Source organism: Nicotiana tomentosiformis, chromosome 2, assembly GCF_000390325.3.
Source record: "Nicotiana tomentosiformis chromosome 2, ASM39032v3, whole genome shotgun sequence".
NCBI classification, from domain to species: domain Eukaryota; kingdom Viridiplantae; phylum Streptophyta; class Magnoliopsida; order Solanales; family Solanaceae; genus Nicotiana; species Nicotiana tomentosiformis.
Window position 1 is genome coordinate 143,594,826 of NC_090813.1, and position 27,701 is coordinate 143,622,526.

The following is a 27,701-nucleotide window of genomic DNA, read 5'->3' on the forward strand; positions in this document are numbered from 1 at the left end:
TCCGCCCCTTCGGAGTCTGACATATATCAGCAGTGAGCGCATACCGAGTGCCGAGTGCAAGTGCTGAGTGATTGAAAGTGCTGAGTAATTGGGAGGTGCTGAGTGATTGAGAGTGTTAAGTGATTGGAATGTGCTGAGTAATTGAGCGTGCTGAGTGAGGTTGAATACTCCGAGAGCATGAGTTTATCACTATGGTGCATTACATTTGACATGCATACTTGGCATGTAGGTATAGAGATGCATTTTCTCATGCTATACGGTATTGTGACATTTATGACTTCTCATATACATTGACATGTAGGCATAGAGATGTCCTTTCCGCATGTTATCTGATAATGGGGCATCTTATCTGTTGTTGAAAGTTTTTGGGAAAAATTACAGTTTTTCTGACATACTCACATTTTGGTGACTTCGGTAAAAGATTTAGATTTTACTGTTATACCTGAAAAGCATGCCTATTTTCCATAACTATAAATGAGTTAAGCATCATATCTTTGAGTATTACTTGTACTATTTTTATTATATTGTTATGGGTTGTTCTTGACTGTTGGTGTTGGACTTTGACCGTTGTCCAAGCTCGTTAATACTTTCAACCTAAGATTAGGTTTGTTACTTATTGAGTATATGGGGACGGTTGTACTCATACTACACTTCTGCACCTTGCGTGCAGATTTTGGAGCTGATGTTGTTGTGTATGGCGGAAGCTGGTATTGAAGATGTACATGCATTATGATTGTAGCTGCCTCTTGTTTAAGGTAGCTTTAGATTTACAAAAAATTATTTATGTACATTTCAAACAGATGATGTATTTATTTCATACTAGCTTGTAAACTCTAAATCATAAAAGCTCATGATTTATACTACCAGTCCTTGGGGAGTTGTAAAACAAATTCAGTTATTTCATTCTTGACTCTTATCATTATCATTATAATGTGGTTTATTGTTAATTGGCTTACCTAGCGGGTTGGGTTAGGTGCAATCACGACTAGTTGGATTTTGGGTCGTCACAGTTTTTAGCCCAGCGTTTAGTTTGTAATTAAGAAACACAACAATATTACTTCATTAACCTTAAAAATCACTTGTATTCATAAGTGATCTTGTCAGCCAGTGATGCTACAATATTCAGTTTATTACCATGCATACTCTAAACACTTCCACTATATGTCGAGCCCTTATGAAGTGGTCAAGCAATAAAATATGACAAAGTAGGCATCATGCAATCTACGTAGTTCTCTATGAAAAGGATTGACAAATGATTGGAAAAATGTTAACAAATTCAATTGCAGATGCGTTGCTCATTTGTTTCAAGCTCCTAGCTCTTTCACCCTAACAAACAGACTGACTTAGAATTTGGGTCTTGGAACTCAACTTCCCGACATTTCTTCTTTGTTTTGACATTTTGATATTTTACAAATTTGCTTCATAGTCGTCTATATTGTTTATATATACAAGTGACAGTTTCCTAGGGTTGCCACTTCATGATTAACGAGAAATGTGATGTACGTACAAAGGACCTAGACCTTTTAGTTAGAGCTGACCATTATTAAAGAAATACGAAAAAAGAATATTAATTAGAAGGGAAATAGTCGTATCGTGAGCTTGAAGAAGGTAACCTACATCATACTCATACATGTGCTTTGAGGTTAGACTAATATGGTATTGATTCTCTCTCTCTCTCTCTATGTTATCGTTACGGCTTACCACTTTGAATTTCAATTTTCACCGCAAAAATTCATGACTTGGTCGTTCACTTTGTTTACAAGTTAGAGAAGTGAGTTGCATGGAGTCTTGCAAAAAGTAGATGATCGAATATGTTAAAGGAGTCTAGCATTGAGACGTGGAATAGGTCTTCTTATATTATCTTGGATAATTCTATGCTCGTTTTGAGGTTAAATTATGTCCAAGATCTAATTCTTATATAGTATCAAAGTCAGATTCATCTCAATACTTAATTTATCCGATATGAGGCCCCATATTATATTATTTATGTTCTAGTTGGCAATATTATATTGCTAATACTCCAATTAGCAGGATTAAACGTGCAATTTTTACCCTATAAGCTAGTTAATTAATTTGGGCTTAATTTAGGCTCAAAGTTCTTTACCGATTCTAAAATATAATTGTAGGTGAAGTTATAAAGTCATAAACACATGCTACTACGTCGTCAGATGAAATCAACAATTGTAAATGCTTGCAGAAAGATTGACCAACTCTTGTCAACCGGCTATGAGAATGTGAAGTACACCATACATGTTAATCATTAGTACTCTTTGTAGCAAAGATGCAAACTTAATGTATATAAATACTTTTTCCTTATTGGAGTAATTAAATTATAAATGTAATTTTGACCAAGAAGTAATGAATGAAACCTCATTGTTAATATATGTTAAGAAACAGCCTAGGGAACAAGTTTGAAGATTAAAGCATGCAGCTTGCTTGCATTTGTCACATAGCTTTTCCAATTAATTACTGATTAAAATTGATGGGTTTAAAGTATCTTAGATTTATGTTTTGATGATCTAACAAACTCATTGTTAAGAACAAGATAAAGGACATGATGTACACTTGGTATATATCTCTATCAACGGACTCAAGCTAATGTGTGTTGTATGACTTCAGACAGAAAAGAATCAACTCAGGGACCTGATCCCTTTGAGTTTCCCTGACAGCAGTACGAAGTCAACTCTACAGTTGAAAAGTGACTGCCTGTATTGTACATGCTACAGTGCAGAAACAGTGCAGCATTCACTTCCCATTGGGAAGGGCTTTTTTACCAACCAAGTGTTTACATCATCCAAGTGATGTCATCCAAAGGATATTAACAAGAAGCATTACAACAATACATCAATTGAACACTTGTGAAATAATTCAAGCACTCAAGATCTGATAATCAAGCATTGAAGTCACAAGTGCATCAAGAACAAAGTACAACACTACTATGGACCAGTTCCTACAACAAGTCTTTTGTATGTCATTAGTTGAGTTGTATCTTTGTATTAGTTTTTCATTGTAATTCCTACTTTGCTTATTTAGAAGCTTTTACTAGGAACCTCCAAAAACCATAAACCCTTAGAGTTTGTGTCGTGACTAGAGTTAGTCATGAGTTGAAGTCTTTGTAATAGGTGTATTGCAAAGTGGCTTGTAATAGGTGTATTACAAGTTAGTAAGGGATTGAGAGTTTAATTCTGAGATTACAATAGGTTGTAATCTAAAGATTGCTCAAGTAGTGAAGTTGAAATCCTACAAGTATAGGTCGTGGTTTTTTATCCCCTTGAGCAGAGATTTTTTCACGTAAAATATCCTGTGTCATTTACTTACTGGTTCATTAGCTATTTCTGTGGGAACTGGTATAGGACCAGGTCTCTATACAGTTTAGTGGACTCATACATTCTATCAATTGGTACCAGAGTAGGTTCTTTCTAAAAGGTTAACATCTAGAGAGGATCCTCACCATGGCTGCTCCACCAAACTTTGAAGAAGGACAACCAACCTATAGGCCCCCAAGATTCAACGGCCAATACTATAACTGGTGGAAAACTCGAATGCATGACTTCAAAATGGCATTAGACTCCGAGTTATGGGATGTTATTTGTGATGGTCCATACGTCCCAACAAAGAAGGTAGGAGAACCTGCTGTAATGGTGCCAAAAACCAGGAAAGAGTACAATGATGCCGACAGGAAAGCTGTAGAAAAGAACTTTCGCGCCAAAAAGATTTTGGTGTGTGGCATAGGACCTGATGAATATAATAGGATCTCATCCTGTCAATCCGCCAAGGAGATATGGGAAGCTCTACAAACGGCACATGAGGGAACCACTCAAGTAAAGCAGTCCAAGATCGACATGCTCACCACTGAGTGTGAGCTCTTTAAAATGAAGGATGATGAATCCATTAAAGATATGCATACTCGATTCACTTCCATTATAAATGAGCTACACTCTCTTGGAGAAATCATTCCGAGGAACAAGCTCGTGAGGAAAGTTCTTAGCGTTTTACCCAGCTCCTAGAGTGTAAGGTGAACGCTATTACTGAAGCCAAGGATCTGCAAACACTGACTATGGACGAGCTAGTTGGAAATCTGAAGACCTATGAGATGAAGACAAAGAAGGACAACGAAAGAAAAGAACCAAAGAAGGAGAAAAACCTGGTACTCAAAGCTGAAAACAATGATTCGAGTGAGGAGGATAGTGATATGGCATACCTTACCAGGAGGTTTCAGAAAATGGTTCGAAGGAATGGAGGTATACCAAAGAGAGAAGTTCCAGCAAACTAAATAATTATGACCTCTGTCATAAGTATGGAAAGCCAGGGCATTTCATCAAGGACTATCCTCTTTTGAAGCAAGAACATTTCAAGCATAACTCTGATAAAGCAGCCAAGAGGAACCCGGTTCCTAAAAAATGCTTCAAAAGAAAAAGCGCAGCTGACAATGTTGTGAAGCAAGCTCTTGCAGCATGGGGAGACTCCTCAAGTAAGTCTGAAGAAGAAAATGATGCAGGGGATAGCTCCATGTTGGCAGTTGAAAGTGAAGCAAATGAATATGATTCAATATTCTCCTTGATGGCTCAATCAGATGATGATGAAGACGATGAGGTAAATTTTAGGGATGTTCAGAGAAATCTGAAATCCTATTCTCCTAAAAAACTCATGTCATTGGCTAATGTATTGATTGATGCATATCATAGTATGGTGAGTGATAAGGATGCCTTAACCATATAGTTAGGAGATGCTGAGCAGACTAGAGATGACTTGGTTATTTGTATAGTTGACCTGAAGGAAACCATAGAAAATCTGAAAAATGAAAAGGAGGTTCTAACAAACAAAATTGCTAGTGTAGAACATGAAAGAGATGATTTGATGGTAGTTGTAGTTGACTTGAAAGAAACCACTGAGAACCTTAGTAAAGAAAAGAATGCCTTAGTGGAGAAAGTTGCTATCACTGAGCAAGAAAGAGATGATCTCCTAGTGGTGATTGCAAACCTAGAGGAAACAATTGAGGAACTTAAAGCAGACTCTAGGCCTGGAAATTCTGAAAAAGGAAAGGAAATTGCTAGTGAGGCACATATTAAACTTGAAAATGAGCTGAATATTGTGAAAACTAGTTTATGTGTTGAGCTTGAGAAAAATAGGCAGCTTCAAGCAGAATTGGAAAAAGTAAAAAATGATCTTGAGAAATCTCTTAAGTGGACCTGGTCCTCAGATGCTATTACTGCTATGTATTTTAACAATGGTGGAAACAGGCAGGGAATAGGGTTCCAAAGGGAGAAAGTTCCCTATAACCCTCATAGCAAGTACGTCATTGTACCTGATAACTGGCTTTGTACCCACAGTGGGAACAATGGGCATTTCAAGAAAAATTGCTAAGCCAGAGTCCAGTCTGTTCAAAAAAACAAAGTTTTTGCTGAAAAAGTAACTACTATTAGAGGACCAGGTGCTACTCATAAAAAACACATATTGCATGCATGGACTAGAAGAGCTCTCATTCATCCCTTTTCTCATTACAAGGGACCCAAACTTGTTTGGGTTCCTAAATCTAACCCTTGAATTCCTTGTGCAGGGAACATTGAGAGGAAGCAGTCAACAATGGATCATGGACAGCGGATGCTCTAAGCACATGACTGGAAATACCATGGACTTCCTTTCACTGAAAGCCCTGCAAGGAGGGAATGTATCCTTTGGAAATGGGAAAAAGGGGTAAATTCTTGGTGTTGGAAAAATTAGAAAGTCTCTCTCACACTCAATCGAGAACGTGTATTATGTCAATGGTCTGAAGTACAGTCTCTTAAGTGTTTCTCAAATTTGTGATAAGGGAAACAAAGTGGAGTTTTTGTCAAAGATATGCACAATTACTAATTTGGTAACTAGTGAAGTGGTACTTGTGGCCAAAAGATACAAGAACATCTACGTTGCTGATTTCAAGTCCCTACAAAGTGGTGACATGAGCTACCTGAAAGCTATTGATGATGATGCCGAGCTGTGGCACAGAACGCTGGGACATGCAAGCTTCTCTCTTCTGAACAAGCTGATACAGAAGGACCTAGTTCGTGGCTTGCCAAATTCAAAGTTCAAAGAGCACAAGCTTGTGCTAGAGGGAATCATGTGAAATCTTTATTCAAGTCAAAGAAAGATGTTAGAACATTAAAGCCACTTGAACTACTTCATATGGATCTATGTGGCCCTATGAGAGTGCCAAGCACGGGAGGAAAAAGATACATTTTTGTGATAGTAGATGACTACTCAAGATTCACTTGGACGCTATTTCTCAGAACAAAGGATGAGACCTTCGAAGTATTTGTAGCCTTTGTGAAGAAAATTCAAGTGAAGATGGAATCAAAAGTGGCTTGCATCAGATCCGATCATGGAACAAAATTTGACAATGCCAAGTTTGATGAATTCTGCAGTAAAAATAGCATCACCCACAACTTCTCAGCTCTAAGAACTCCACAACAAAATGGAGTTGTAGGAAGGAAGAACAGAACCCTTGAAGATATGGCCAGAACAATGCTTATTGACAGTGGGATAGCCAAAAACTTCTGGGCAGAAGCCATAAATACTGCCTGCTACTTAGTGAACAGGTGCATGATCAGATTCTTCTTGAACAAAACTCCATATGAGCTATTAAATGGAAGGAAGCCCAAGCTGACTCACTTAAGAACGTTCGGGTGCAAGTGCTATGTTCTCAACCATGGAAAGGATCAGCTTGGAAAATTTAATGCCAAAAGCGATGAAGGAATTTTTTTGGGGTATTCTTCTCAAAGCAAAGCTTACAAAGTTTACAATAAAATGACTCGGTGTGTGGAAGAAAGTTTTCATGTAATCTTTTATGAGTCCCCTTCATCTGGTGAGAAGAGCAACAAGGATGATCAAGACAGTGAGCCACTGCTGGTTCCAAGAGAAATCATTGATATGGCAAATGGAAAGGCAGATATGATGAGTCAAGTGAAGGAGACAAATGAAGGCAATACAACCTCCTCCACTCCAACTCAAGAGGAACCAGGTACCCAAATCACAACCACTGAAGCTGAAGAAATAGTGGTTGATGCAGTTCAAAGTACTCCACAAGTAGCAGAAAGAAGAATGTAAGGGAACCAGTCAGGATTACCTAGTTCCTCCACTAATGATATTCAAGTGCCAAACTGGAAACACAAAAGCTCCCATTCTCTCGATAATATAATCACCCCCCTTGATTCTGGAGTCCAAACTAGATCAAAAGCAAGAAATTCACTTGCCTTCTCAGCCTTTCTCTCCCAAAAATAACCCAAAAATATTAAGGAAGCCTTGAAGGATGCAGAATGGATCACATCTATGCAAGAAGAGTTGCATCAATTTGAAAGGAACAAAGTATGGCACCTGATACCTAGACCCTCGGATAGAACCATCATAGGGACCAGGTGGGTGTTCAGAAACAAGATTGATGAGCATGGAAACACTACAAGGAACAAGGCAAGGCTAGTTGTTCAGGGCTACAATCAGGAGAAAGAGATTGATTATGATGAGACTTTCGCTCCAGCTGCTCGTATGGAAGCCATCAGAATTCTCATTGCCTTTGCATCACATATGGAATTCACCTTGTTCCAAATGGATGTCAAAAGTGCATTTCTGAATGGTTTTCTCAAGGAAGAAGTCTATGTTAAGCAACCTCCAAGTTTTGAATGTCATGAACATCCTGAATATGTGTTCAAATTGGACAAGGCATTGTATGGTTTGAAGCAGACTCCTCGAGCTTGGTATGAAAGGTTGTCAAAGTTTCTCTTAGAAAATGGCTTTACAAGAGGATTAATTCACAACACACTGTTTCTGAAGAAACGAGGAAGGAACCTGCTCATTGTTCAGGTATACGTTGATGATATTATCTTTGGGGCAACAACTGACTCACTTTGTGAGAAATTTGCAAAACTCATGGGAAGTGAGTTTGAGATGAGCATGATGGGGGAGCTGAACGTTTTCTTGGGTCTTCAAGTGAAGCAGTCCACGAAGGGAACCTGTATCAGTCAGTAGAAATACATCAAGGAGCTTTTGAAGAGGTTCGATATGGAAGCATCAAAAGTGATGGACACTTCCATTGCTACTGCTACTCGACTGGACTTGGATAAATCTAGCTCTTCTATAAATCAAACAATGTATCGAGATATTATTGGATCTCTCCTCTATCTCACTGCCAGTAGACCGTATATTGTATTCAGTGTGGGGCTATGTGCAAGGTTCCAGTCAAACCCCAAGGAATCTAACCTAAAGGCTTCCAAAAAGATTTTGAGAGATCTTCAGGGAACACAGGACATGGTTCTGTATTACCCTTCATGTGACAATTTTAATCTTGTTGGGTACGCTGATGCAGATTATGTAGGTTATCTGGTGGACTGGAAAAACACATCCGGAATGGCTCACTTCCTAAGATCCTGTCTGATTTCATGGGGCACAAGGAAGCAAAACTCTATAGCTCTCTCAACAGCTGAAGCAGAATATGTTGCTGCAGCTTCTTGCTGTGCCCAGCTCTTGTGGATCAAACAACAATTGGAGGATTTTGGAGTGTACACTGACTGTATACCTCTTCTATATGACAACACCAGTGCACTCAACATGGAAAAGAAACCCGGTCCAGCACAAGAGAACCAAGCACATTGATGTGAGACATCATTTTCTCAGAGACAATGTGGAGAAGGGGCTTATTTGCATGAAGTTTTGTAGTACAGAAGACTAAATTGCAGACATCTTCACCAAAGCTCTGAGCAGGGAACATTTTGAGAAAAACAGGATGGCACTGGGGTTAATCAAGCCTAATTGAGAACCTGATTCCTTTCCATGTGGCTATGAAAGTTACATTCATGTAAATCTAGCTAAAGTCTTTTCCGGCCAAGCCTAACTTACCTCTATACTGTTGCAGATAGACACGCATAATGATCATAGAAGCTGAAGAAACAATGCATGAGCGGTAAAAGAGAGTTGAAAAATCTTTTCCGAAAGACCGATCAAGAACCTGGTTCTTGTACCACAGGTTAGTAGTCTTGTGTTTTTTCATGCATATCTCAAAAGAAACAAAATTAACTGCCACATCATCCACCTTTTCAGACCCTGTATATCACGTCTTTTATTTCTTATCTTTTTACTTTCCTCTGCAACGTTGCATCTTCCCACAAACCTACAGCCGTTTCAGAACCCGTTTTTCTTCCCTCATAATTATCCTTTCCCTCTTTAAAACCCCTACACCTCCTAACTTTACCACTCTTCCAGAACCTTCTACCCAACTATCTACCATGGCTGAAGAGCAAGCAAACCTACCCACCTCTGAAGAGAAAACCCTTGACTCATCCGCCATGTTAGAAACACCACCAAACGTCCCCTCTTCCACCATTGCTGACCCAGAAACACCCAAACCTGATTCACTTTCACCCCTATCTCTCTCATCACTCCCTCTGTCAATACTCATTCCTTAAGTGTTGAGGACTCAGAAGCACCAAAAATAGATAGTGTTTCTTCTCTGTTGCTTGATACTCTCAAAGTACAGAACAAGGATGACGAAAAGGGTGAAACTCAACAAGGAAAAGGGGTGTTTGAGGAAGATACTGATCAATGTGCTAGTCCTATGGTTACTGCTGCTGCTATGAAACCTCAGGAAAAGGAGGCCATCGAAAACATATTAGCCATTACTGCCGAGAGACTGGTGAATAAGGTAACTTCTTCCATGCTTGAGTCTTAGGGGGAAGGGACTCCGCTCTTAGGAGAAGAAGGAACAATGGTGCTCTTCGGATCTTCTACACCTGAAGAAGCTACTATGAACCCTACTGATGAACCTGATCCCCTCCCTGAGAAAACAGATCAGGAATCATCTTCCCAGGTCAGCTTCGATCCTTCTCCATCTCCTCACTTTGATGCTGAATCGTTGGAGTCCATCCCTCCCGTTGTAAGATCTAGTGATGAGGATGAACAGGATGATGTGGTTCTCAGTGCACGCTTTAAGATTAGAAAACCCGTGGTCACTCCTGAGCCCCCTCCTAAGCGACCTACCACAAGGTTGCAACAAAATGATGCTTTTGAGTCTGCCTTAAAGAAAAGCAAAAGGAGTAGCAAGAAAAAGAAGAAGAGGCTGGTGAAGGACGGGGAAATTGTGTGTGGAAAAAGTATACATGTAGTGGAAGTGGATGAGGATGCTCAAGAGGAACCAAGTTCCCTTGTTAAAAGATCTCAGAAAAAGAAACAATCTGTTGAGAGTGCTTCAAAGAAAGCTATTGAAACATCAAGTAAAATATTTGTGAAAGGTAGTATCAAGTCTAAGCACGTTGTGGAGGAAAGATCAGTGTCTGATGATGATATTCTGGTGAAATCAAGTATCAAGGGTAAGTCCATTGAGAAGTCTGGTAAAAGGAAGTTGGAAACTGTTGGGGCACCCGGTTCTGTCAAAAGGGTGAAAAGTGTAAGTGTGCCTGGGCAAGAAAGGCTGCGGTACCAGAAGGTACTATGGGGTCGCACGTTTGACCCAGAGATTTCTGAAATGGCGGGTATGAGAAAAATTCTTGAGATGGTGGAATTTCAGCAGCGGGGCCATCTGTTCAAAGAGGATGTGCCCAAGGTGTATGAGGAAGGTCCAAAGTTTCTATGCTGAACTCTTCACTGTTGAAGATGACCACATATGTGTCCTAGTGAATGATGTGGATATTTGTTATAGATGCTACTGTGTTGGGAAACATTCTCAGGGTTCCATCTGAAGGGTTGTCATCTGTGAGAGGCGCTTGTGGATCTAATTTTAGGCGCGCCATTGTGAAAGAGAAAGCTATCCAGCATGGGGAACGGGTATACAAGAAGGCTCTGCTTCCTGTGTACCAACTGTTATTTGAGTTGGTTAATAAGGTTCTGCTCCCTCGTGCTGAAAGAAGGTCCATTACATCCCGGTCTGATCTATACTTAATGGAAGCATTGGATGAGTTCCTCTCTATCAATTTGCCTGCCATTATGATTGAACATATGCAGAAAGTAACAGCTTTCAAGGATGGGAACCATGGACTCCCTTATGGATTTCTTCTCACGCGTGTCTTCAAGTTCTTTAATGTGCCCTTAGGACGGCCCAAGATGGGAACCAGGAAACAGACCTTCTCGAAAATTACACTGGAGGAATGTGAATGTGTTGAAAAGGTTGGAGGAATGGGCAGCACTTCGACGATCTCCAAGCTGATCAATGCCCAGAATAGTGCTACAGAGGAGATCAGGAAGCTGAAGGAAAGGAATGCCATTCTCGAGACTCAGCTAAGTCAGGCTATAGGGGCACCAGGACCATCCAGTTCATCAAGTGAAGAAGTTGCTCATCTGTCAAAAGAAAATGCTGAGCTCAGGCAACAGGTGGAGACCCTACGAGAGAAAATGCTCGTAGAGCAGATGTCCGCAAATGCTTGGATTGACCTTGTTCTCAACATTCTTGTGGCCTCCTCCAAGCCTTCTTCCTCTAGTGCTCCCTAGGAATATCTTCCAGTGACCAGTGCCAGTGAACAGTGTAAAGTTTCTCTCTTTTGTTTTGATGACTTGTGGTAGTTTTTTTTTTTTTTTTCTGATGTGGATGGATTTCACCTGAACTGCTCCCGCTTTCAATAGTCCAAACTTGCCTCTACTTTCTTGACAGAGGCTTATGTCTTATAAATCAATGAAGACTCTCTTTTTGCTGTTAAATACTTGTGTTTTTCTGCATCTCTTTTCTATCATATTGTGTGCACACATGTGACATGAGTTAGCTAGGCTAGACTTCTTTATGCTGATTACTTGCTTGTGTATTTTTAATGATGCCAAAAGGGGGAAGATAAATTGAAGCAGGGGCATCTGAGTAAGGGGAAAGCATAGAGTCAGGGGGAACTTGTGAAATTCCTGGTACTTTATCTGGTTATTATGTTCTACAAATGGTTTTCAATTTTTAAGTTTGTCATCATAAAAAATGGGGAAATTGATGGGTTTAAAGTATCTTAGATTTATGTTTTGATGATCTAACAAACTCATTATTAAGAACAAGATAAAGGACCTGATGTACACTTGGTATATATCTCTATCAACGGACTCAAGCTAATGTGTGTTGTATGACTTCAGACAGAAAAGAATCAACTCAGGGACCTGATCCCTTTGAGTTTCTCTGACAGCAGTACGAAGTCAACTCTACAGTTGGAAAGTGACTGCCTGTATTGTACATGCTACAGTGCAGAAACAGTGCAGCATTCACTTCCCATTGGGAAGGGCTTTTTTACCAACCAAGTGTTTACATCATCCAAGTGATGTCATCCAAAGGATATTAACAAGAAGCATTACAACAAAACATCACTTGAACACTTGTGAAATAATTCAAGCACTCAAGATCTGATAATCAAGCATTGAAGTCACAAGTGCATCAAGAACAAAGTACAACACTACTATGGACCAGTTCCTACAACAAGTCTTTTGTATGTCATTAGTTGAGTTGTATCTTTGTATTAGTTTTTCATTGTAATTCCTACTTTGCTTATTTAGAAGCTTTTACTAGGAACCTCCAAAAACCATAAACCCTTAGAGTTTGTGATTAGAGTTAGTCATGAGTTGAAGTCTTTGTAATAGGTGTATTGCAAAGTGGCTTGTAATAGGTGTATTACAAGTTAGTAAGTGATTAATAGCTTAATTTCGAGGTTACAATAGGTTGTAATCTAAAGATTGCTCAAGTAGTGAAGCTAAAATCCTACAAGTGTAGGTCGTGGTTTTTTATCCCCTTGAGCAGGAATTTTTCCACGTAAAATCTCCTGTGTCATTACTTACCGGCTCATTAGCTATTTCTGTGGGAACTAGTATAGGATCAGGTCTCTATACAGTTTGTTGGACTAATATATTCTATCAAAAACGCTCATATTTTGTAAGAGATTGAACAAGTAACACAGAAACAAAATCTTACTATCAAAAGAGAACATTCATGATTTCCAATATTGTATAAGGAATACCATGCAGTCATCACCATCCACGAATTTTCTTTTCATTTGCCCTGGCATAAATTGTTCTACCGCTTTAAAGATACGTGTTTCGGTAGTATTATTATATACCAACATATCTGGAAAAGTACTCAGACAGTTCTACCTTCCAATATATGATAAAGCACAGAAATATTTTGGAGTAATATATGTAAACATTCATTTCCAGTGGTGTACACATAGGCATTCCGTAAAGTCTAATTTTGTGTATATATTCTACAAAATAGAATTTACCAACTGACACGTTATCATTCAAAAAAATAAAAGAAGGCCACTGTGTTGGAAAATAGGTCATTAATAAGACAAAAATGTGATATTTAGACTTGAGGAATCAAGCTTGTTAAAATTGACCTTGTGTATAGGGTAAGGGCTAACGAGTTTTCAGCTTTCATATTTTTCTTTGTTATGCCTATATAAAATCTTATAACCACTCCAGTTACTTGATTTTTTATATAAAGACATGGTCTTTCCATATTTCTCTTTCCTTTAATTACCACCCCATAAATATCCAAAATTTTACACAAACAATATCTGTCTATTTTGTCAATTCAAGTGGGGAGGGTTTCTACCATAAATTGATATTATTACACAAAAATGATGTTTATTTATATTATTTTCAAGCGTCGGGAAAAAAAAGAAAGTATATTATTTACAAATATACACTTTATATAAATTTTTTAGTGAGTGTTGTTTCATGACGATCCTTGATGAAAGCTGTAATCTCCACCATACTAGTCTTGAATTCCCAACTTTTCTTTCTAGTTTAATTAACCCCACTACACTGTTCCTTATAAATACTTTAATTATTTAATCAAGGACGGATGCTTGATTTTATATATAATCTCCTTGATCATACATAATTCACACCACATTTTTATGCTGTCTAAATATATACTCTTTTTTCCAAGTCTTACCTCCGCGTTAGACCATTTAAATATCCCTCACACCAACTTATCATTTTCCGAGTTCTTTCCTTCCACCACTACACCAACTTGAAATCATTGCTTTAATTTGCTTCTACCAAAACGCCTTTTTTGATTCCTTTTCTACTCTTTATAAGCTGCTTGCCCTGTTCATTTGCAGCAAAACCCTATTCATTTCTTGACATGGGTGAAATACTTAGTTATCACATAGTTGGAAGAAGATGCCATGGAATGAGAGGTATTAAGCTAAATCCAAGAAAATTCTCAGTGCAGCGGCTACGTGTAAAGTTCTTGTATTTGTTCAGAATTTTCAGCAGATCCTGGCGATCATCTTTTGGTAACATTCTTCGTTTATTGAAGAGAAATAATAATTCTATAAATTTGGTGAGGAAAAAGGCAGATTATGCTATGTATGGAGGCAAAACTGATTATAGGTTGAAGTCTTTTGCACGTTCAAATTCATTTTACGCTGAAGCTATAGCAGATTGCTTGGACTTTATCAAGAGGAATTCTCTTTCATTAGAGGAAAACCCAGTTCTTGGCCGTGAAAGTTAAAAGGTTGATAAGAGAAAGTCAGATATGCGTGCAAACTGATTCAAACATCATTGATACGTATATGAGATCGGGGACCCTAAGTTTTTATGTAGAAATTAGCTGGAGGAGTATATTACCACGTTCTCTACCTATTTTCTTTATTTTCTCGCTCTTCTTTCATCTTTGGTTGTTTCATCATATGATATCTTAGCATTAGTTCAGGTGGAAATTGCCTTAGTACTGATTCGAGAGAGAACAATTTTGAGATTTTCATTGTCTTTTTTCGTTTCTGTTTCCCAATATGTCCTTTTTTACATTGGACAGAGTTCTGTCTGTCCTTGTGTTTGCTCCTCTTGAAAGCTTAGAGGTATAGTGGACATTTCTAGGGAAAAAAAGAGATTGTATATTATTTGAAAATTTAGTACTTAAGTAATTATCGCTAACTTTGGCTTTTGTGTTCTGGCACTAATGTTGTGGAGCTGTGGCTTGATTATTTGACATTTAATTTGCACGTTAGCAATTGCATTTTTGGTTATACCAACTCTTTTGTGACCAAATTTCCCCTAGTTATTTGTCATCCGATCATTAAAGCTCTTTAAAAGCAATCGCAAATTTGATTACTATAATTATTTTTAGCGACCCGAATTCCCCGTCGTTAATTTTATGTTACTTTTAACAATAATATTTTTAATGACCAAATTTGTTTTCGCTAACCTATTTAATAATTCAGTCGTTGCTATTATGAAAGTTTAATAAATGCAATTAGATAATATCATAATTTTTCCGGTGTTTGCACAATAATATTCATTATTCCATATACCTTCACACACGCATCAGAAAAATTAATAAGTAATCAATATGTATTCACATAAAATTAATATGTTAATTAGAAAGAACTAAAAAAACAACACATTACTAGAATATATACCTATGACTTTCTCACTATCAACTCGTAAAAGAGAGAAAATGAATCTATTATGCATCAACTTGCTTTGCACTTTTTTCAATGACGTCTTCATACTTCAAATTTTTGATCGGCTAAAAGAACAAGTTCATGTCAGTTTAGTAAAAACTTCTTTAGCTACTTTATTTGAAAAATAAATGAACAAATTTAATTAGCATATTGATTGAACAATTGAAGTAAATAAATCGAGCTTGGCCATTATAAATATAAATGATAAGAGATTTCCTGGAATTCAAATAACTATGACCGGAAAGTCCCAAAAAGCTAAACTACAGTCAAGTGTAAGCACCATCTCCAGTAATGGTGTATCTTTGTTGACACTTTTTTCTTTTTTCCCTAATACCAAAGAGGGGGAGGGGGCAGACAAAAACAATGAAGAGACAAATTCCTAAAAAAGGAATCTTAAAAAGCAAACAAAACATATTAGTACACATAATTACATTGAGAAAAAAATACCAAAAAAACTAATTTATAAAATTTCTGTCATCTTTTTCCTACTATTGTTCTGTCTATTTGTATCTTGAATGAGACTATCTAACACTTATCAATATCAATAAAGAGTCGAAAAGGAAAATGAAAAATGGCGCAACTACATATGGTAGAGACACTACCATTTAATTTTGTACCTAGAAGTAGTTGCTACTAATATTTTATATAGTACTGATAAAACAATATGCTAAAGCATATAAGAAAGTGACACTTCTAAAGAACAAAATAGAGATCTCTGCAGAAATCCAGGAGCAGAGGTATCTGACTAGTTGACTGCTATCCACTAATATGCCAGTGAATTAGAATTCTCTGGATACTTGAAATAAGCTCATTGTCTATGCAAAAATATTTACAGAATTTTTATAGCACATTGTTGAGTATAGAAAAGTATCAAAATTAGATAAAATAACATATAATCTTGTTGATTTAACCGAAAAGAAAAGGGAAAAGTTCAGCAAAGGACAAATAGGTTCTATAAGTGATCAAGAAAAATGAATTAAGAAATATAGAAGGCTTTCACAGTGAAGTAGGATGGTGATCACTCAGTTCATGAAGAGCGGTTATTTATTTATTTCATCCTTCAACAAAAAAGAGCGAGGCACATGAGTTGTTGACATGAAAAATAGAAGAAAGTTTTGTTTATTCATTTGATTAAGAAATACTCATCATATCATAAGTGGAATTATAATTTGCATAAAGAAAGATATGGCAGTAGAAAGTGGCAGGGTGACTAGCTAAATAAATGAATATGACATGTGATAATTGTAGAAGGTTGGTAAAAAGTTTACTAACATGTCAGATGCATGTATCTGATTCACTTGAAGATGGTGTTGATAAAGACTGACCAGAAAATTTGCTTGCAAGTCGTGCAACTGTACTCTCTAAGTTATCTAGGCGTCTTTTTAGTGATAGATTTTCTTTTCGAGTTGCATTTAACTCATCCAACAATGCAGCCTTAGAGGAGTTACCGCCTTTCAACTCCTTAGCGGTTATTCCACCTACAAATCCAATCATATGACTCTTGCATTGAGGTCCAAAGCACCTTTCTATAATCTCAATGTTTGTAAGAGACGTCTCAGATCGTACCAGTTTTTGAATTTCAACCTAAAAAATTATAAGCTTTGAGATAATGCAATGCTTTTAGTCAAAGGAAGGGGTAAAATAAAATTTATCAATAAACATACATATTTTTCATTGGTTTTAGGTTCGACAAGTTTGTTGTCCTTCTTATGAGTCTCAAAGAAAATAGTTGCCATATCTGGTGGATTACCATCTTTGCCTCCTTTCGCGTTTAAATAAACAAGTCAAATGAATCATTTAAACAAAGATGGGATTTCTTAACACAATGGCACGATTTACATACCGGTTCATAAATAATCTCTCTGATAGACTTGTTGCCCGTACGATGAGGCATAATCAACTTAGACCTATTCATTGAGTTTCTTGTACTTTTTTCCTATAATAACAACATAACATAGAAGGTGTGGTCTGCCTCTTAAAAAAACTAAGATGCTATAAATTGTTATGAAGCCATACCTTAAACTTTTCAGATAAGAAGTGCTCCTTGACCAACCATTCCCAATCACTCTTGTCGACTCCTCTGGCCCATCCTTTAGAACGTCGCGCAATGGCTTAGATTTCACAATCATATGCAATGATCCTCTCCAATTATTCCATTACCTTCTCATATGTTTCAAGACATGATCTCTTTGACCATTTATGTCAGCACTATTAAATTTGTCCCATAATATTTTAAGAATATCATCAAATATAAAACTCAAAGAGTTTTAACTAAATAAAAAAGAAAATTTTAACCAACAATATTAATTTAAACATTGAGCGTCACTAGTGACAAATTAATTGTTAGAACCAAAACACCTTAAGATGAAATCTTTAATCTTTTAAATAATAATTATTTTCTTTTGAATGTTATATGAAAGAATTAAACTATAATACTAGTATTCTGGATGTAGCCATACATGCCAGAAACGACGCCAACAACTTTAAATTACTGTATCCAAAGATTAAAGAAGAAAAAAAAATACACCTTATGCCTGAATGGAGATAAAACCTCCCAAACATTTACTTTAGTTTTTTACGCCGCAAAAGAGCTTCCTTTGCCTATCTTGATTTCATTCTTCCTTATTTATTTTAACACACAAAATCTTAGTGATCTAACTTCAACCAAAACAACAATCTTCTAGTGGCATATAAATAGAAATCTTATGTCGCAAAGCGGCAGTACACCTTAAAGAGGCCATGCCTCCATTCCCGGCGATCTCATGCTGTAGATGTGCCAATCAAACTTTCATTACTATTATTAAAATTAACAGCAATAAAAAAGATTAAAACTAAAAAGTCAAATTCTTTTCTAGCAGCAAGCATAAAGAGGCGAACATCAAACCTTTATTCTGGAAGTATCTGTAAGCTGCAAAATTAGCGGCTCTAACATATATTTTCTTTTTATTACGCTTAAACTAAAACTCAAAGATTTAACATGATTATTATGTAAGATTATAAGGTTCAAAATTAATTTTCTTTTCATTTGTGAAAGAAGAAAAGAAAAAGGCAAAACAACAAAGTAATACTTTAAATTCTTACAGTAACAGGTTCCCACATGTGGTCTAGCTTATGTTCTTCGATATCCGCCCATGAGTGTACGCGCAATGGACACATATTACGATCACGAACTAATATACCTAAGTGTCTCACAAATGTGACTGAATGCTTCCCAACAGCTCGATTATGGTAGAAAATGACGCTCAACTTTTCTCCAACTTTGAGTCATAGAACATTTTTACATCTGTTCTTTCCTCTCACTTTTTTTGCCTTTTCAGATTCACATGGACCTGCTAATTTCAAATTTAAGTTAATCACAAAAAAGGGCCAGTCCAATAACAACAAAAACATATTACAAACTTAGAAAGAAAAATACTTATTTTGCTTCTTTGAGTATCTTGCATCACTTCAACTTCTTGAGGGAGGGAAACATCATCTTCTAGTGGATCAAAATCAGGAGGTGCAAGATTCGTATTCTGAGCTAGCTCATTCAGATAAAAAGTTGTTGCATTAGATTTTTACTATTTCCAATCGGGAGTCTCTGTTCAGCATGTACCCTTACCGAACCCAAAGATCTAAAGCTTTTCCCTCGTCCCCTTGCTACGGCACCTGGCGCAACGTATGAATGCTGAACAGTCTTTGAAGTTGATTGCATTTCAAACTTCCGAGATTTTGATGGATTTATGTCAACCTAATACAGCAAAAGAAAGAAGAGTATTATTAAGCTACCCCAACAAGAAAAATATTTTAGCAAGTTGTCAATAAGAAAAGGGATGCCAACTAGCACATTGACTATTTTTGAGACATGAGAGCAGATTCCGACCTAAATGTATTAACTAGAAAAAATATCCGGAAGATACAATATTCAAATAAGTTTTATATTTCGATGAACTTCGATCTTGGAAGATGCTTCTTCAGATGAATCATCTTTATGTGAATGGCTTGAAAATAAGATAGAAGGTTGGCAGGCAATAAACATAGTTAGAAAAAATTAGCAGAAACAAATAACACATAAAAACTTAGAGATACGGATAGTTAGCAAGATAATTTTATCATAAGTGAATATATAATCAGTTAATAAGAAATAACTTAATGGAGTTTTAAAGACCTTTCCCTATCATGCTATTGAACTTGTTAATCAGATGAGTCCAGTATGAACATCATAAAGAATTTAACAAATTAAAAGCATACAAAATAAAGTTCCAAACCTTAATGAGTTCTTTTTTTTTTCATTTGTGTACAATTGTCTAACTCCTCGTAATCACCATCCTCTTTTTGCATAATGTCAAAACAATCATGAGGTTGAACATTTCGTACAACATGCCACCCTTTATTGAAAAGATCATCAGCATACAATACTTGTGATACTTGGCTAGCTAATACAAAACGCTCATTTGTTTTCAGAAAGCGCTTGCGGTTAACCCTTACAAATCCATATTCATCTATTTTAGTTCCCTTTTCTTGATCATATATATCAAACCACTTACATCGAAACAAAACCAGTCTTCTTTCTCCAACAAATTGTAACTCAAGAATCTCAGTTAGTTCTCCATAGTAATCTATATTTTTATTTTCTGCATCTGTCTCACCAACTACAATCACCCTACAATTCTGAGTTCTTAAACCTTCATCATAGTCTTGAACATGAAACCTATATCTATTAACAACGTAGCCACAAAAACTTGTTACATATGGCGTAGGATCACGTAACAATGAGAGCAAATCTGCCATTTTCTTAGTATTATCGTGTTTGTACAGACCTGCAACCTATCACGACCAAGTAAATAATTAGCAAATACTATTTGCATACTTGGTTGGAAAAATAATAATATCTTATTAGTACTCACCAATTCTTTTAACAAGCTAATGAATTGTCGATCCGAATTTTCTTGAGAGTCATTACCTGGAGTTTGTAAAAACTCTCTACAAAGAATTGAAGGACAATATGTCATTTTAAATGAAAATGTTAGAGACTGTATAAGTAAATTATTTGGACAAGTCATTACTTACTCGAAAAATAGTTGAACTTCATCACAGTTCTTCAAAATATAAATATGTGCTTGCTCAAATTCATGTGAATCAAGTCTGCATGGTTTTCCACCTCTGAAAGCTCTTCCAGATTCAGAAAATATTGATAGACCTCTATCACATTCTATAACACTACCATTATAATTTCGTTCAAGGCGATTAAATTTTGTTTCCATTGTATGCAAATACCTTGAACATAAGGTCAAATATTCAGTTACTAAGTACCCCTCCGCAATAGAACCTTCTGGGAAATCCCTATAACCAATAAAAGATTTCATAAAGTATATATATCTCTCCATTGGATACATATGTTGATATTGAGTAGGTCCAGCAATCTCAGCTTTATTAGCTAAATGAATTGGTAAGTGCTCCATGACATCAAAAAAAGTAGGAAGGAAGACTTTTTCTAACTTGCACTCAGTTGTACGAATTAGGCCGTCTATCTGTTCTAATTCTTCCATTCTTAAACATTTCGCTCCAAGAATATTGAAAAATACAGAAAACTCAATAAGTGGTTCACTTACAGATTTGCAGAGCATTTCACGTACCGCAAGTGGGAGTAAATATTATAGAATAATATGGCAATCATGACTTTTTAAGCCTGAAATTTTACAATCTTTAAGGTTGATACACTAAGAAATATTTGATAAAAATTCATCTGGAACCTTTACATTTTTTAAGAACTCGCAAAATTTCTGCTTCTCTTCAGGAGATAATGTGTAACATGCTGTTGGTAACTCATATTTATCCCCATTTTTCGTTGGATGCAATTCTTTCCTTATGTTCATCGCTTGCAAATCCAGCCGAGTTTTTATGGTGTCTTTGATTTTTCCTTTGATATTCAAGAGTTCCCCCAAAATATTATCACATATGTTCTTCTCAATGTGCATCACATCTAAATTATGACACAATAATAGAGTTTTCCAATATGGAAGATCAAAGAAAATACTCTTCTTATTTCAATTATCACCTCTGCTTTTATATCATATTTTAATCTCCTTCTTTGGATCCTTTGTTAGTTGTAACCCATTCAAATCAGTCACTTGACCAAGTATATCATCACCGGACAATATTTTTGGTGGTAATCACCGCTCTTTAGTACCATCAAATGACTCTTTATCATTCCTCCATTTATGATCAAGAGGAAAAAAGCGTCTATGGCCCATATAGCACTGCTTTTTACCATTTTCTAACCTAATTGAGAAAGTTTCTTTATTGCAACAGGGGCAAGCCAATTTTCCTTTTGTACTCCATCCAGACAAATTTGTATATGCAGGAAAGTCATTAATGGTCCATAACAAAGCTGCATGTAACGTTCTTTCTAGCCGATGCATCAAAGGACTCCACTCCAGTTTTCCATAATTTCTTTAATTCCTCAATCAAAGGTTGGAGATAAACATCAATTGCATATCTAGGACTCTCCGAACCAGGGATAAGCATCGATAAGATAAAATTCTCTTTTTTCATGCATAACCAAGGTGGTAAATTATAAGGAATAAGTACCACATGCCAAATGCTATACGGAGTTTTGGAATTTTCAAATGGTTGAAAACCATCAGTAGCAAGTCCAAGTCGAACATTACAAGGCTCAGCAGCAAAAGATTGGTGCAGTTCATCAAATGATTTCCATGCTACTGAATCAGCTAGGTGTCTCATTATACTATCGTCAACTCTTTTGTCATGATGCCATGTCATTAGAGAAGATGTCTTGGAGGATATAAACAATCTTTGAAGTCTTGGCTTTAGAGAAAAATAACGTAAAATCTTATATGGAATCTTTTTCCACTTTTAAATTTTATTTTCCCACTACGTTTATCCTCTTTCCATCTAGCCGCACCACAAACTTTGCAAAATTTAAGAAACTCATCATCCTTCCGATATAACATGCAATCATTCTTACATGCATCAATCTTCTTGTAAGAAAGCCCAAGGTCCCGAATTATCTTCTTTGATTCATAATATGAAGCTGGCAAGTTTGATTCATGAGGAAAAACATTGTCACGATCCAAAATTCTAACCTGGCGTGATGGCGCCTATCTCGATACTAGGCAAGTCGACAATCTCAATAAACCACAATTTCTTTTAAGTTTGAAAATATAATATTTAAACGCAATCCACAAATCTCAAAAATACCTATACAAACACTCCCAAAATCTGGTGTCACTAAGTACATAAGCATCTAATATAAATACAAGTTTGGAAAATACGGTCCATAACAGTCTGACACCAAATACAGTAAATAAGGAAATAGAGAAGGAGAGGCAAGGTCTGCGAAATACGGCAGCTACCTCAGAATCTCCAAAAAATAAACAGTGTGAAAGAATCAACACCCGCTATGTACGAGAATACCTGGATCTGCAAACAAAGTACAAGGTGTAGTATGAGTACAACCAATTCAGCAAGTAACAATAATAAATAAGGAATTGAAGATAGTGATGAGCTATATATTTACAGTTCATTTTCAGTAATTCCAGCAGAGAGTAGACATGCTTTCAATTCCAGCACTTTTAGTCAAATCAGTTTTATACAATTCAAGTTCATGTAATCCGGATATAAAATCTTTTAGAGAATTTCACAACAATGACAGATAGCTACTAAGTGCAACAACAAATGAAAAGCAAGTACATCCTCTCAGGGCAACAGTTACTCAACTCGTCACAACAGCTCAACCACTCGGCTCTCAGCCCTCAGCACTCAAACTCAATGGGTACTCGCGCTCACTGGGGTGTACAGACTCCGGAGGGGCTCCTACATCCCAAGCGCTATAATCTGCACGGACAACATACATGATGCACGTACAACTCACGTGCCATAGTATAAATATCTGGATCCGCACGGACAACTCATATGTTGCACGGACAACTCACGTGCTATAGTATAATATAAAGATCCACACGGACAACTCAGATGCTGCACGGATAACTCACGTGCTATAGTATAATATCTCACAATCAGGTCCTCGGCCTTAATCAGTCATAAATCTCTCCAGTCTCTCGGGCTCTCAATAGTCATGATACTCATCCCAAATAACAATAATATGATGCATCAATAATGAACAATAAAGACTGAGATAAAATAAACAAGTAAACTATGACTGGGTACAAAAAAATAATTTAGCAGATAATTCAACATGTACAAGACCTCTGTGGTCTTTACAGCACCAATACATAGCCTAAGCATGCTTCACTGTCAAATTTTTATAGTACAGAAAGGGCACATAGCTAACAACAAGCTTATTCAACTTTTTAGTTTCACGGAATAGACCAAGTCCCAATTCCCACGGTGCACACCCACACGCCCGTCACCTAGCATGTGCGTCACCTCCAACATACTCACATAATACAATAATCTGGGGTTTCATACCCTCAAGGCCAGATTTAAAACTATTACTTACTCAAACCGTGAGATTCTTATTCCGCTAAGCCTTTGCCTCGTGAATGGGCATCCAAACACCTCAAATATAGCCACAAATAATTCGATTCAGTCAATAAAATTTATTGGAATTAATTCCATAAGAAAATACAAATTTTCCATAAAAATCCAAAATTTAACTCAAAAATCGCCTGTGGGACCCACGTCTCGGAATCTGACGTAACTCACAAAATCTGACAACTCATTCAATTACGAGTCCACCCATACCAATTTTATTAAATTCCGATAACAACTCGACCTGCAAATCTAAAATTTTTGTTCTTCAAAATTTTTGCAAAAAATTTGATTTCTTCCATTTAAATCCGAAATAAATGATGAATATAACCATGGATTTATGAAATATAATTATTTTTGGATATAGGACACTTACTCAAGTTGAAGTCGTGAAAAATCCCTTTGGAATCGCCCAAATCCAAGACTCAAAACTCAGAAATGAGTAAAAATGGCTAACTCCCGTTTTTGAGTATTCTGCCCAGGCAAGTCGCATGTGTGAAATGCGAATTTGCCTGATTTTCGGGCCAATATAAACTGCTACCAGCCTTCATTCAGTCGAACATAACTTTCTGTACAAATGCCCAAATGATGAATGTTTTAACTTTCTCAAAACTAGAATCAATGGTCTACAATTTTTATGTTTTAAAATTTTCAGATTCCTTATAGATTTTTAGATATAAGCTTCCAAAGTCAGCTCCACGTATCAGAATTTCTGGCAAAACTGCTTTACCAACCTTCATTCAGCCGACCATAACTTTCTATACAAATGTCCAAATGATGAATGGGTTAACTTTCGGGAACCCAGAGTCAAAGGACTACAACTTTCATGTTTTGAAAGTTTTTGGATATCTTATAGATTTTGAGATATAAGCCTTCAAAGTCAGCTCCACGTATCAGAATTTCTAGCGAAACTGCTTTACTAGCCTTCATTCAGTCGACCATATCATTTTTTACAAATGTCCAAATGATGAATGATTTAACTTTCCGAAAACTAGAATCAAAGTGCTACAACTTTTATGTCTTCATAATTTTCAGATTCCTTATAGATTTTGAGATATAAGCTTCCAAATTCAGCTCTGCGATTGCACCAGTTGTTGTTCAAAAACTGCTTATGCAGTTCAACAATTTCAGCAGCTCCTTTTGTCCGAAATCCATTCCGTTAACCTTCCGAAATCCACCTGAGTCCCTCGGGACCTTAACCAAATATACCAACATGTCCCAAAATACAATACGAACTTAGTTGATGCTTCAAACCATGCCAAACAACGCCGAAATTACGAATCGCTCATCGAATCGAATTATGAGTTTTTAAATCTTCCAACTTCTATATTTTGCACCGAAACGTATCAAATCAATTATGAATGACCTCAAATTTTGCACACAAGTGATAAATGACATAACGGATCTATGAAAATTTTCAGAACTAAATTCCAACTCTGATATCAAAAAGTCAACTCCCCGGTCAAACTTCCCAAAACTTCATCTTTCGCCATTTCAAGCCTAATTCCTCTACCGACTTCCAAATAATTTTCCGGAATTGAAATCATCAAAACTCTATTCCGGGGTCGTTTATACATAAGTCAACATCCGGTTAACTATTTCAACTTAAGCTTCCAACATGAAATTCATTCTTTCAAGCTAACTCCAAAATACCTTAAATCCAAAACTGGCAATTCACACAAGTCATAATACCTCGTAGGAAGTTATTCAAGACTTCAAATTGTTGAAAGGAGCGTAAATGCTCAAAACGACCGGCCGGATCGTTACAATCTCTCCCACTTAAATATACGTTCGTCCTCGAACGTGCCAAGAGTTGTTCCTAAGACTTTAAATTATTGTTCCTCCTTACCATGCACATAACCGGGGGTGATCCCACATCACCCTATTCTATATAGGCCTGACAACATAACACAACTAAAAATCATTAATTTAGCCTTAGCCCAAAATTTGGAGCCCAATTTCTAACACCCAAAATTCTTTCCAAGATCTAAATCTCACACACCATATAAGTCTGAACAAGCTGTATCAAGCCATAGCCATAACCCCCGATATAATCAAATTACATACTACACAACTTACATGCTCGCAGCATCATTCCCGATCACAGTAATTACTCCAAACCAACCAAGTACAAGTATTAAACCTCATATCAAGCCAAACCTCATTCCAAAACCTTCGTACACTGCTGATAATAAAAGAAACATGCAAAAATATCATGACCCCTTATCAGAGCAACAAGTCATGGAGCTCTCTCGCCCCAACCAGAACCATAATCACTTTCTAAGCTAACTTTCAATATTATCCTCCCGAATATACCGTAATCAAATCTGATAGTACCCATTCTAGGTCTAATGACCTTATATTATTAAATACAACTATCCCACAGACACGCCACATCAATATAACTCAAGCCACAACTGCGCAATCCGTGTACCCAAATAAGGGAGATGTCTCAAGGAAGAGAACCGTATTGCAAGTTCAACAAGCACCACCACAACCACAATGTTACAACCAACTCCTCAAATTTCGTGAAGAGGATAACCGTAGGCGCATATGCATAATTGTAGAGGAAGGAAATTAATAAATAAGATAAATTATCATAGAAATATAATTCCTACACACGGCACGAACAACTCACGTGCCAATAATATAAATCGCCTGGCATGGTCACATGCCTCCTGTCCCAGCATATCATACATGAGCAATTAAACAAGTATACATGTATATGATAATGAAATAAGATTCTCATGCTCCTGGACTGGCATAAATAACATGCCATAATGTAAGCATGTGCAAAGTCTACTATCACACTCCAAATCGGCAAGTTAACGTAGAAATAGTAATTACCCCATTTATTCAGGGGAATTAGCCTCTTTGTAACCTCAAATGTAGCCCGGATAGTTCTCAACAAAGGTACAACACGAGAAATGTTATAACTTTACACTTAACAGTCAATTCTAGGCATATCATAGCCTAAGAATTCTTTCGAGTATGAATACTTGCTGCCTGCACATTGGCTCAAACCTCACATATATGCACACGTATAGTGCGTAGCTATCACAAATAATTAACGCAACTAGTGCCTCCACTGAGTTAAAATAAAATACTCACCTCAAACAGGCAGCAACTCGAAATAATATACTTCTGAGAACTCCCAGTCTCCAAATTCATCAAACACATGAATCACCGTAACTGATCCCAACTCCAACACTAGAATGACTAACACATCTTCCATTCACAATCTTCCCATAAGGAATACTTTCATAATTCTTCCGTGCCACATAGCAATAATTTGAATGTCAGCAGTCTATCAACCAGATGAGTACTGCAATACCAATGAACATCTGTAAGTCAAAATACAATGCGCCTTTTGAAATGCGCACCCTTCTCAGGAATTACTGAGCAGTTATAACATTCATCCAATTATCTGAAATTGACCATTCTGTCCAAAATTCGTGATCTTCCTTTCAAGAATGAACTGCCACCTTGTACATATAAATCTTAATCCAGCGCCACACACCACATCTATTATGACATCATGTGACAAGCACGAGACTCATTATCAACTTTGGGTAACCAGCAAATTACATACCTGGTCATTCAGTAACCTTCATCTTGCTTCTTTCTAGGAGGAATTCATAATACACAACACGTTCCCTACACCGGTAGAATATATCTGGTTTAACCCATGGTAGAAACCATTAAGAACACTTTGAAATCCATTTGCACATAACCAAGCTATCAGAACTGAATCCCTCTAACTCGACCAAGTCACGTAGGTTACCAAACCTAAGAATATTGCCACCAAAATTTCTGTAA

At 36.7% G+C, this 27,701-nt stretch overlaps 3 protein-coding genes and 2 long non-coding RNA genes across 5 annotated transcripts in view; 3 read left to right on the top strand and 2 right to left on the bottom strand.

Moving 5' to 3' along the window:
• Positions 1-3,452: 3,452 nt before the first annotated feature.
• Positions 3,453-4,007, top strand: LOC117273269 (uncharacterized). The gene has a single exon (XM_033652384.2). It carries the CDS (start codon positions 3,453-3,455, stop codon positions 4,005-4,007), a length of 555 nt encoding a protein of 184 aa, XP_033508275.2.
• Positions 4,008-4,057: 50 nt separating this feature from the next.
• LOC138905773 (uncharacterized) lies at positions 4,058-7,083 on the top strand. Its single transcript, XM_070194293.1, has 6 exons — positions 4,058-4,241; positions 4,310-4,689; positions 4,777-5,301; positions 5,558-5,694; positions 5,779-5,872; positions 5,986-7,083. Exons 1-6 carry the CDS (start codon positions 4,058-4,060, stop codon positions 7,081-7,083), a joined length of 2,418 nt encoding a protein of 805 aa, XP_070050394.1.
• A 948-nt stretch (positions 7,084-8,031) lies between these two features.
• On the top strand, positions 8,032-8,622 carry LOC138905774 (secreted RxLR effector protein 161-like). Its single transcript, XM_070194294.1, has one exon. The coding sequence runs from the start codon at positions 8,032-8,034 to the stop codon at positions 8,620-8,622; it is 591 nt and encodes a 196-aa protein (XP_070050395.1).
• A 7,793-nt stretch (positions 8,623-16,415) lies between these two features.
• On the bottom strand, positions 16,416-17,606 carry LOC108945639 (uncharacterized). Its single transcript, XR_011414298.1, has 3 exons — positions 17,406-17,606; positions 17,229-17,325; positions 16,416-17,148 (listed from the first exon to the last, which is right to left on the bottom strand). It is a non-coding gene; the product is annotated as an uncharacterized lncRNA (long non-coding RNA).
• A 468-nt stretch (positions 17,607-18,074) lies between these two features.
• Positions 18,075-27,701, bottom strand: part of LOC117277425 (uncharacterized) — a 30,021-nt gene continuing 20,394 nt past the window's right edge. Inside the window, exons 2-4 of the long non-coding RNA XR_004507715.2 lie at positions 18,805-19,119; positions 18,471-18,718; positions 18,075-18,154 (exon numbers count right to left, since the gene is read on the bottom strand). This is a non-coding gene — a long non-coding RNA (uncharacterized lncRNA). The remainder of the gene's footprint in view (positions 18,155-18,470; positions 18,719-18,804; positions 19,120-27,701) is intronic.

Coding starts and splice junctions, on each gene's coding strand:
- LOC138905773 (XM_070194293.1), top strand. CDS start 4,058: ATGGACGAGCTAGTTGGAAATCTGAAGACCTATGAGATGAAGACAAAG. Junction 4,242..4,309: donor AATGGTTCGAAGGAATGGAG/GTATACCAAAGA, acceptor ATGGAAAGCCAG/GGCATTTCATCAAGGACTAT. Junction 4,690..4,776: donor TTGATGCATATCATAGTATG/GTGAGTGATAAG, acceptor GTTGACCTGAAG/GAAACCATAGAAAATCTGAA.
- LOC138905774 (XM_070194294.1), top strand. CDS start 8,032: ATGGAAGCATCAAAAGTGATGGACACTTCCATTGCTACTGCTACTCGA.
- LOC117273269 (XM_033652384.2), top strand. CDS start 3,453: ATGGCTGCTCCACCAAACTTTGAAGAAGGACAACCAACCTATAGGCCC.